Source organism: Argiope bruennichi, chromosome X1 (assembly GCF_947563725.1).
Source record: "Argiope bruennichi chromosome X1, qqArgBrue1.1, whole genome shotgun sequence".
NCBI lineage: Eukaryota > Metazoa > Arthropoda > Arachnida > Araneae > Araneidae > Argiope > Argiope bruennichi.
The window spans coordinates 6,877,025-6,889,301 of NC_079162.1; the positions used below are offsets into that span (position 1 = coordinate 6,877,025).

Here is a 12,277-nt window from a genome sequence, read left to right on the forward strand (position 1 = left end):
ATTCACTTTTCAATATGCAAAAATATATAAAAAATTCACAATTAACATTTGTAAAGCAAAATTATGTTAGAGATATATTATGGAATTTCTCAAAATAACAATATATCAAATCATATACTCATATCATAATCATCATATCTAAATCATATACTCAAATTTCAAAAGAATAAAAAAAAAACGTAAACATTATCATTAAAACAAAACAGAAAATAAGATTTTCAGAATAATGCCAAGTAAAATTTAAATTAAGAAGTATTCTTAACCATAAAAATAACATTCTTAGAATCAGAAATAAAATTGCACATTTTATACGATTAAATGCTGAATCATTACTCTGAAAAAAAAAAATAAATCTATCAGAACAGTTTTTCATACCAAAATACCATGCAACTGAAAAAAGAAAACATATTCAATACTTGTTTAGATTAATCACTTTGAGAGCGACTGAGCTTATGAATACTTAATGAGACTTGGCGCGTCACTCAAGGGCACATACAATGGTATCAGAAAACGAGAACAGCTTTGGTTTCGGTTCGCAAACTTACGGACCAAGAAATGTATCAAGTACGATAAATTACTTCGTGCTTAATTAAAATACAGAAATACAACAACTACTTGAAATTCACTATATAGAATATCTAAATATTTAAAAGATATATTATTACGCACTTTCAATGATTGAGATCAAATAACAAAACAATACAGATATTTAATTATGCAAACTAGCAACGATGAATAGGCTATAAAAACAGAAGTAACTTAGAAATTATTAAATAGTATGAAAACATTTCACAGAAGACGAAGCATTTTGGTGTATTCAAACCTGAAAGAATGTTGCTAGAATGTATTTCAACGAAACAAATGCTGGATGCTATTGAATTTAAACAACAACAACAACAACAAAAAATGCATAAGTATTATGACACTTATCTGAGAACAGATACGGACAGGAACGACCAAAACAAAACTGATGCACTTTTCCATGCTGTAAATTTGAAAAACAGAAACACACTTTCTTCACTGGATTTAAATGTAGATTTTTGCTGGAGATGCGCAAATAAAAAATTATACTCGGTACAGGGGCCAACGTCCCGTACGAGTTAGGATTTAAAACTGAATACTGGAATACTCCTTAGGACATCAAGGAAGCGAAGATGGCAGACGCTGGTTCATCTTTTAGGACAGATGTCTGGAACACAATGATGGACAGTTCTCGGGATGAGAATAATCACATGTGTCAGGATGACACGTTCTCGGGATGAGAAAAATTATAACTTGTGTCGGGACGACACGTTTCATAATTTGCTGTGCGCGGAAAAATTTTCTTGCGATCGTCGGGACGACTTCATTTTCGTTTCATCATTTCACTGGAACACAATGATGAACTATTCCCGGGATGGGAAAAATTATTTTGTGTCAGGACGACACGTTATCGGGATGAGAAAAATTATAACTTGTGTCGGGACGACTTTGCTTTCATTTCATCAGAATTTCTTTTCCGTTGGCCGCCAATGTGGTGGCGGGAAAATTTTCTTGTGATCGTCGAGACGATTTCACTTCCGTTTCATCAGAAATTCTTTTACGTTGGGCGCCAATGTGGTGGTATGTAGATTATTAAGATCCATGCAGGAAGCAACAGGGCGAATGTTTTTAGGAACATTTCTTTTAATAATCACATTCACACACTAAAACAAACACAAAACATTCACGCGCGGCTTCATAGTTCAGCGTCACATCTCAGTCTAATTACAATCGCAATGCACTATGGGATGGCCTAATCAGGCATCGCCATCTAGTATCCAAAAGAGAAGATAAGAGTAATGCAACTGCTACACCCCTGTATTTAAGTGAAAACAATTTAGGAATTTTAAAAGAGTACAATTTGTAATCATGATTTCAAACTAAGCAAAATAAATTCAAATTACAAACAATATTTGACTTTACGTTAATAGGAAATTCAATGGACCAGAGAATAAATAGAATTCTCGACACTTAAAATTAAAAATTTTCGAATTTGCTATGTTGCACTATAATAATAATAATGATGATTTAAAGCATCTGTTTAAAAGTAAGTTCAGTGCAAATGTCGCTACATACAGAGGATTCTCGCTTAACGAGATAATTCGTTTTCGAATCGAATTTCAATGCGTTTTTTCATATAAAATAGAACAATACATTACATTCTGAATAAAATATTGGAACAAATTTATAATATTGTAATTTAGTATTTATAATGCATGTTTTGTTTTACAAGAAAGTCGTCTGCATTTAGCTATACAGTACACTCCCGATTATCCGCGGAATTGGGTGGCACGGCCACCGCGGATAACAAAAATCGCGGATAATCCGAAAAAAGCTAAAAACGGGTATAGCGAAGGAGAAAACAGTCATTCCAACTTTGAAAAATCGTTTTATGTACAATAAAACGTAAAATAAACAGCAGGAAATGTTTAACTAACGCTTAATATTTTAGTATATCACTCAAAACTAATCTAAAATGCATTTTGTTAATGAAAACAGAAAAGTGCTTTGTACTTACGAGAGGCGTCAAGGATACACAGAAAAATTAATACACATGTACTGTTTTAATACTGTAATGTATTATGTAATTACAAAAGCATAACTGTAAAACTACATCTTTTTGAAGAAATCAGTCATTTGAGTTTGCTTCTTGCTTTGGAAGCATTTTCTCTTTGCTTGGAAGCAATAAATAAATAAATAAATAAATAAAAAATACTTAGTGCGGCAGGCGCGGATAACCCGCCCGCGGATAATCGGGAGTCTACTGTACTTCAAAATTCTGCCAAAATGGGACACAGCATTATCGTTAAATGAATTTATAACGTGCATAGCTACTGCCTCATTTGGGGGATGCTTCTCAATGTAAGATGCAATCATTTCTCAAACTTTTATCGTTTGCTTTATTTCAGTGAAAGGTTATTGTTCTATTTATTATTTCCTTCTCCGCAGCTTTATGCTGTGACACAGAATACAGCGCTATAAGATTTTTGGTAGTTCTGGTTATGTTCTTCCACCATCCATCGGTTCGTTTCTATTATATATATATATATATATATATATATATATATATATATATATATATATATATATATATATATATATATATATCCATCCATTCGTTTCGTTCCATCACTAGCCCCAAAATCTTGGGGTTAGAGATAGATAGTAAACTTAAATACATGTGGAGCTGTTAATCGACAATCGCGACGATTATATTTTGTTTAGCTAATTATGCGAATGTCACTTTACAGGGAGTTCTCGTAAAATGAGGGTTGGCAGAACTTCCTTCTCATATCACAATTTAAAACCAAATTGTGAAAAAAAAAAAATGCAAAACACTCGGTGCTTTTTTTTCTCTCTCTTTTTGCAGATTCAATCAACAATATGTTTTATATTTCCAGTTCAACTATGATTAAAAAAATGAAACTATCGGTAAAAAAATTCTAAACATAGATCAAGAGAAACAGACATGAGCCTACGCGTGACGTCACGATATCTCCTCGTCTCTCGTTATGCGAAGCATCGCTCATTCTGCGGGCCATTTCTTACAGTTTTGTTTGCTCGTCAAGCGAGATTTGTCTGTATACAAATGTCAGATAATTCTTTTTTCAGATCGGTAAAGCTCTTGCAAAAATGACAAATAAATGCAACGATTATCATTTTCTATCTATAGTAAGTGATCTCTTTTTACAAAAATTTTCATCTGAATAACATTTAAAAAATTATCTACGCAACTTCTTATTAATATTTTGTAAGAATGACCTTAAGAAACGAAAATGAATATTCAATAAATCAATGTGTTTACGTCGGGACAACAAGAATCGAAACCAAAGCTCATAAACAGTCATTTAGGGTAGGGGGGGGGACCTAGCCTAGACGAACTTCGGTTGGGAATGAAGAAAGGAGGGGGGGGGGATCAAGTAAAAGTGCTCCAAACCTGATCTGGTCTGATTGCAGCTCTAATTCTTCTAAATTCAAAGAGGGGGAGAGAAGGTCATTTATTAGTAAAGGTCATTATTTTGATCTTCAGATAAATTACTCAGCTGCGGATGATCAGAATGCCTTCATGGGCTGCTTGCTGAACAGCAAGAAGCTGCATTTCTTTTGTTATTGATTCATTTCCTTTCTTACTTTTACGTCCTTCTTGCATTTTTTCATTTTCGTTGATCATCGAAATCACAGAATGAAAAAGTAAGTAAAGAGCATGGAGCTCTCAGAATGGAAAAGTAAGTAAAGAGCATGGAGCTCTCAGAATGGAAAAGTAAGTAAATAAGTTGATAAACGAAAATGGAAATTTAAAAAAATAATTTCAGGGGGTGCTGCAGCCCTGCTGGACGAGCTGCCACTCTATGTCAGCACATTACCAATTTTTAATAACAACTATGTTAAAAAGGTAGTTATTTTATTAACAAATAACACGGCATTTGCAATACTTCACTTTACATACTGATCGATATTTCACTTTAAATCTTATTTGTATATATGCTTACAACATATGGTAAATAAGTAAATATTAGTATTGTCCATTAGTATTAGTACGTCCATCAAGATCACATGAAATACTCATTGAGAGTGATATTTATATTTCACTATATGCAAACATTAATTAGAAATGTTTCAATAATTTTTTTTTTCTATTTACCAGATACTTTGTAGATAAATCCATAAACTAGACACTTTTTGGAAAATTTTTTTAATTGAATTTTAATTACGAAATCATTTAGAATTCTTTTCTGCAAAAGGATTGTTGCATTAGATAATTTCTGATATGGAAATAAATAATTTTTTGTAAAAAAATACTTTATTTTTTTTTATACTGATGTGTACAGACACCACAAACAAACTACATGGTTTGTAAAAGTGGAACGTCAAATATTTGTAAATTTACAATCTAATAAATAATACTTATAGGAATAATCCTTTGTCACAAATCTCCATTTCATTACAAATTGAAAAATAAAAAGTCCTAATCTAGCCAAAATCGATTTAAAAAATTTGTATAAGGTATGAATATGCATTTTGAACAGGAAAAAGAGGCATAAATCAATGAAAATGATACAAAGGATAAAGTACATGCCATTATAGACAGAATTACGTCTTTAAGAAAATAAATAATATATTATCAGCAAGATTCTCTGGATATTGTTATCATAGCAATATATACACACAAATCAAACATATACAGATTTTCGCTTAGAAGCATTAAATGTTGAAGAATAAACACAATTGATTTGTTTTTAAAATAATAAAGTAGCATATACATCTCTTTCAAAATTCATTACAACATTTATAAGATTTCATATCACACTTTCTTCAAATACTGTTACTATTCGCTTTATCAAGTGATTGTGCACAGGATGTCAAAATATCAAACCTTAAGACTGTTGTTTAGAACGCTTCCTAGGTGGATACATAATAGGAATTTGTTGATGAGCTAAATGTCTAAATACTTCTGCTATCAAATGGGGACAAGTTTCAATCATCGTTTTCCATCCAGGAGTTTCAATCACATCAGATGCATGACTGGAAACATACATAAAATTATTTTTAGAACTAATTTAATACTTAAGTATCTTTTATTACACAAAATTACTATAATACACATTTTTCGTATATTACCTCTTTAGGAATTCAATAGCATATGCTTTCAGTTGATTAGCATTATGAAGATCAGCTAATATTAAAGTTTCTGCTGAAGACTCGATTGATAAATTATTAGACAATTCTTCTTCACACATCACTTTAAGTCTTTCCAAAGCATACTTTATGAAAACAATAAAAATGTTAGTCTTATATATAAAATATAAGTACATCCATTAAGCTTTTGGATCAAAATTATTGATCCAAAGGCTTAATGGAGAGAGATAATGCCAAAAGAAACCATAAATGTATTTCTTGTTCATCCATTTATCATGAATTATACATTATCTTTCCCATACGAATAATGCTGAATTTCACCTTCTAGTGGTGTCATCGATCACCACTCGAAAGTGATTTTCAGCTTTATTCATCAGCTTGCGATTATTATGCAAAAAATAGTTGTGCTTTGAGCACGATAGCTGCAGTTCATTTTGAAATATTAAATGTAGAGAGATTGAGTCTTACCCCGTTGTTCAAATGATTTGGGAAGGGTTGATGTTAATTCACAAACCATTCATTCTTGCAAATTTTATAAAATTTAATGCTTGCAGTTTGAAATCACGTGCAGTTTTTAAATCACTTAATGAAAAAGTATATTTTCCATCTTTAAAAATATACATTCTTTATTAAATGGCTAAAATACAGATTCACCATGCATTAAATAGTTGGTTAGAAATGGTCCAGGAAATAAACCACCATTCTTGAAAGAGTGCATATCATAAATGTGTCATCTAAAGGAATGTGGTTACGAAGGAAAAGTAATTTTCTCCACAATATCGAATTTGTATTTGATAGTCAGTTTATTAATAAGTCAGAAGTTTATTAATAAGTACTCATAGTATGCACATAAAAATTATTCACTGACTATAATCAAGGAATAATTATTTGATAAATTATTTCACATTAAAGAAATATTTATTTTTCAAGAAGCAATACGTTTAACCTGTAAATTTTTAAACTTGCTTTCCATCGGTTCATTCAACTAAAGATTGTTCATTGCATTCTGTTCAAACTAATGCATGCTTTCATTGTATATGTTGCTTAGACGGAAGGTGAATTTTCATTGTTTTTGAAATATATTCTTTTTAATCTGATAAACTAAATTGAGAAGCAATAAAGAACGAATATTACTATTAACATTTGAATCCTTCTGCATTAAGATTCATTTTATAAAACAGAGAATATTCTGAAATAAAGCGTCTCATGCATTTATGTATTTTATAACAGTTTGTGTTATTATAATAAAGCAGATGTTGACCATCATCACATAACAGATTATCAGTGTTAATAAATTGATTTTAAAAAAATCAGTATCTGATCTGGAAGGGCATAAGTAGCTTATGTATTTCCATACTATATAATCTCTCCTAAAAAGGCAGTCTTAGTTTAAAAATGAAACAAAAATTTTGATGAAAATTTTTATGCAATTCCGTTTAGAGATATCCTAAGAGAGATAGGATTGCGAGTGGCAAATATAAAATAGTTTTCATCACAATTTTAGTATGGAATTGTGGTGATCATTCTTGATAGTCTCAAAACCATTTTTGGGCATTGATATGCAACATTACTCTAGCAAAGTCCTCAAGGGAAGAAAAATAAATTTTTATATAGAAATGCTAAATTTTCCGATGTAAGTCTGCAAATTGGGTTCAATAAATAACAAATTGACTGAATAAATAAATAATTTTTTTCTAATTCTTAACAGTTTGACATATTAGAAAATAGCTTTCCTATTTGAGTCCCGTCCGGATAATTCTGTGAATTAATATTAAATGAAAATAAGGACAAAAATATGAGTGTTTCTAATTTAATTTACATTACAAATTGGTAATAATCTACTGTAACAATGAATTCTAATCACTACTTTCTCACCTTCTTATGCATACGTGCTTTGAATCCAAAAATCTTTTCATCACTCTTTAGAGGATCATTAACTTAAAATAAATTCCAGTTGTATCATCATGTGTAATAGTGAATAATTTCCTTTATTTACTTAAAAATTTGTTTCAAATATTCTACTGAAAGGTGAATTTAAAATGTTTTTATAAAAGTATCGATTTGTTACTTTCTTGTTTTACAGATAAGCTTTTTTTGCCCCAGTAAAATTTGATTGTTGCTGAAGGAAAAATTTGTTCTAAAATTATGATAAAACATAGATAAATACCTATAAAGACTGATAATCATTCTTTTATTAACATTTTTGTAAGATATCCAAAAATAAAAAAAAATGCTGCATACAAGAAGAATTTTGTAATAATAGTATCAATTTAATCACAAACTTGTCACTCATTATCATTTATCACAGTAGAGATGTTAAAATGTAAGGTACTCTTTAAATTTAAGTCTTTTGTTCAATTTAAATTGAAGAGACAATACTAACGAGGCATTGGTTTCTTTGCTATTCATATCGGATTTCTATAATTCCTAGTGTTTTATCAAAGCAAAATAAATCACTTTAACTTCAAACTTTACTTTCATTTCATTGCTGTCATACAGTTTGTATGTCAATAATATTTAAAAAATAAAAATAGCCGAATGATGATAGAAGAATTTTATTCTTGTTCAGAGATATTTGCATATGAAATAATGAAGAAGAGGACAGATTCTAGATTTTGCTTTCGAACTTAGATTCTTGAAATTTTACGAAAGGCAGAGTGAAAGATGCCTGCTTTTATTTGAGAAGTACAAGGAAATTTCTTAAGAAAACATATCATTTTGGTAAAAATATTGGGAAAGAAGGAGTTTTCATTTAGCAAAATTATATGTGAATGGCATAATTTCCTTTTCAAAGATGCCCATGATATCAGTATGTTTAGCTCTTTCCATTAAATGTTGTTATTGCATATATTATGAATGCATTATATTTTATTCTTAGGCATTTAATAAGGTGTCAAAATGTTACTTTTTATATTTTGAAAACAATAAATTAACTTAATGACTGAAATAAAATGATTAAAGAAACTTGTATCGTTTTTTATTTTTCAAATCAAAAATTAAAACTTAAGTTCTCAACTATTTACAGATATACATTTATACACAAGTCAGGCATTTCGAACCTTATTTTTAAGTATTCACATATATGTGTATATTCCCAATGAAAGAGAGTAATATTTCACTTTAATAATGCCAATAATAAATAGCTCTAAACTTCATCAAAAATTATTCCGAAATTAGGTTTTTTTCAATTAAAAATATAACATTGAAAACTAGCGCATCAAACTAAATTCTTTTCATTAAGAATTTACTCTTAACTGATAAATTTGTTATGGAAGTGTTTCCGAAGTTTGCCGATAATCACCGAAATAAGTCAGCAGGAAGACCATCGAAGCCATAACGACTATGTTTTTATTGTATCCTTTAGTACTTTACGTTCTTTTAACCCTTTTAATTTATTGAAATTTGTGCTATAGGCACACCAGGAAACTATGCATTTAACTGGCAGGAAAGTAAGCATTTTCCGGTCATCCCCTCTTGTCAAGGGGCTTTGCATCCCCTAGCTGGCTGACCCTGTCAACAGTAGCGGATTTTGATATTCACGACCGACATAAAATATATTTTTTTTAAAGTGCCTTTAACTTATACATTGAATTGCCTGGCCAATTCCATTGAATCTCCGGATGAAAATTCCGTTTTTACCTAAACTCGAACTAATACTTAGTCAATGGAGCTTGGCTAAGTATTAAAGATATTACAAGGCTTGGTCTAACTGGGGAACAAGCAGAATCGAAGATAATTATCCTGAAAGTCAAACTAATATCTTATAAAACTGAGTTATCCTTCGTATTTTCAAGGAGAAAGCTTTTACTTAATTAGCCTTTGCGATAACAATGAACAAATCTTAATATTTTCAGTGTTTTGTTCACGGAATGTTATAAGTGGCAATTTCGAAAGACACCATGAAACAGAACAGTTCATATATATATCCAGATTCACTTCAGAGACATATGCAAATAGAAGTTGTACATCTAAAATTGAAGTCCTCATTCTCAAGTCCATGCCAATTAAAAAAAATCAGTTATTAAAATATTTGCAACTGTTTTTTTTTTCAATCATTTTATGTTCGAATTGCAAACGTTTAAAAAATTTAGTATCATAAAATAACAAAGCGAACGAATCGAAATACCGCTCAAACATCCTACACCAATAATGATTTGTTTTCTGATGAACCGAGAATCTAAATAAGGCATTGAGAAAATATCATTTCTAAAAAAAATTAATTGATATAAATAACAATATTCTATCTTTAGAAAAAGACAACTGGATCTGAAATAAATTATACATTAAGGCATTAAATATATTAATTTTTGAGAAAATTTTATAACCGCTAATTTACTCAACCGCTAATGAATCAATTTCTTGATCAGAATTTTCAAATTGTGCTTAATTATTTAAGACCACGCACTGACAACATACCGACATTGATAAATGTTTTCCAAATAGATGGATTTCGAGGAGAGTTTGAGTCACTTTATTATACACTATGCCGCTTGCCTCTGATGGTTAGAATGTCAAGAAAACTGATCTAAGATGTTTTTTGAATAAAAAAATATTCCTTGTACATCTGATTGAAAGGAATATTGTAATCAGAAAGCTCATCATGACATCTTAAATTTCATCAACCCGAGTTTTATTCCAAAACTTTTGAAACAAAATTTCATTCTTTTCCTATAAGTTTAATCAGTGATGTAACTAGACAGCAAAAGTAAGAAAATTAAAGTCATCACCATCATTAATTATTTTACATTTTGAGATGCTTCATCACTTTTTATAATGCAGTTAGCTGATTAGGAAAAATTAAATAATTTATAGGGACCAAGGGAAGGAATCAATATTTACACACTTTATATTATTCGACTGAAAAGTTTTTTTTTTTTTTTTGTACATGCATAGTTATCTGATTTGAGCTTCCATTTCAGCAAAAGTATTTGTTGCAATGTCTGCACAAAGGAATAATAAATATAATAATAATACTGCTAAATACCGCAGCTTCTCTTTTCTCGTGGAATTCCCCCAATTGAGATTTTAATTTTTAAAAAGAAGATTCTGTACTACACGTGGTGAACAGGGAAGGTTAAAAATAACATCAAAACAATACACAAAATCATCAATAAATTAATGATTTGATTAATACATTAATTTATTTGAGGACAGCAGCAATGTCTATTTGTCTATATAATTATAACAACTTTCCCTTTATACCTGACATTTTGACAGTCTTGCCACTCTATATTTATGATACTTTACCATTTTCTTAATGACATTTTACCAATAATTTCGACACAATTCTTTTCTGCAATGGAAAAGGAGGCTTTTCCAAATTATGTCACAAAGAGTTTTTTTTTTTTCACAGTTAACATCTGAAAGAAGAAAAGCAAGTAGTACGTCGATTTAACTTATTTTTGTATACAAATAAAAATAAAGGTGAATATATCAAGTCTATTTGTAAATCTCTAAATTTATCTGAATTTAGTTCTGTCTGATTCGCCACATAGAAGAATTCATTGGAATAGGCAAAAATACAAGTGCTGAGCTCTGTAATTGTAGCTATATCTACTAAGCCAATCAAGTCAAGGGTTTAATAATGATGAAAGCAAAGAAATCAAGAATATCTCACCAAATTTCTCAAATTGTAGAAAATGAATTCATATACTCTCTCTCTCTCTCTATATATATATATATGTGTGTGTGTGTGTGTGCGCGCGCGTTTAAAATCCTAACAAGGGGAAGGCACGGGGTTGAAATCAGAGATCGGGATGAGATTTTGTATAATGATAGTATATATTTAGATTTTTTCATTCATGAAAATATTAAAACGCAATGGCCAGTCAGTTTCGAGAAAATGGTCCTCAAACTTTTGGTAAAGCTTATATACTAATAACTTGACTGCTGTTTGGATGATCCCATTGGCATGGTTGTCTAGGTAACCGTCTCGTATGCGGAATGTTAGGGTTCCAACCTGGCTGGGAGTTTTTTTTTTTTTGCTTTTTTAATAATTTTTATTCTATTAAAAATTTACAAATACTTTTAATTAATATGTTTTTAATTTTTTAATCTAAAATAAATATTTATTATCGAAATACATAATAATAAAATTAAAATTTTAAAAGAAAAAAAATTATAAATAGAGATGCATTTAAAAAAATAAAATTATTTAAATTTATTTAACGATTTACAGATAGTTTTAATTAATATGTTACTTATTTTTATGCAAAGATAAATGCTTATTCTTTTAAAACTTAAATTATAATTTAATGTTTAAAGGAAAAATAATTAAAAACGTAACATTAATGGCTACAGATAATTTACACTTGCTTGCATCATTTTCAAACAATTTTCAAATTCTTGGATTTTAATAATAATAAATTATCAATTCTAACTCAAGGAAAGTATATTTATATCAAAAATTGAAGGGAAGCAGCTGGTATTTGTTAAATATGTAAGCAAACGTCCCCAACTGCAGTAATCAAAAGAAATAAAAGAGAGCAGATGTTAATTCATTGAATGCGAAGGCAGATGGTTCAAAGCGTATTAAGCGTATACAAAATTCTTCTTATTTTATGGAACATGATCAAGAAATAAATTCTCGCGAAGATAGTATAAAAATTCAATCAATTGT

At 29.7% G+C, this 12,277-nt stretch overlaps 1 protein-coding gene across 9 annotated transcripts in view; it reads right to left on the reverse strand.

Moving 5' to 3' along the window:
* Positions 1–239: 239 nt before the first annotated feature.
* LOC129958486 (speckle-type POZ protein B-like) overlaps positions 240–12,277 on the reverse strand; it is a 103,298-nt gene continuing 91,260 nt past the window's right edge. For 7 of the 9 annotated variants that reach the window (XM_056070991.1, XM_056070985.1, XM_056070988.1 and 4 more), the window contains 2 exons: positions 5,641–5,783; positions 4,845–5,544 (listed from right to left, as the gene is read on the reverse strand). In XM_056070991.1, coding sequence (XP_055926966.1) covers positions 5,397–5,544; positions 5,641–5,783 — 291 coding nt within the window. In that variant the 3' untranslated portion in view covers positions 4,845–5,396. Of the gene's footprint in view, positions 1,838–4,844; positions 5,545–5,640; positions 5,784–12,277 lie in introns of those variants that run through there. The other 2 variants (XM_056070983.1, XM_056070984.1) reach the window with 2 other exon arrangements.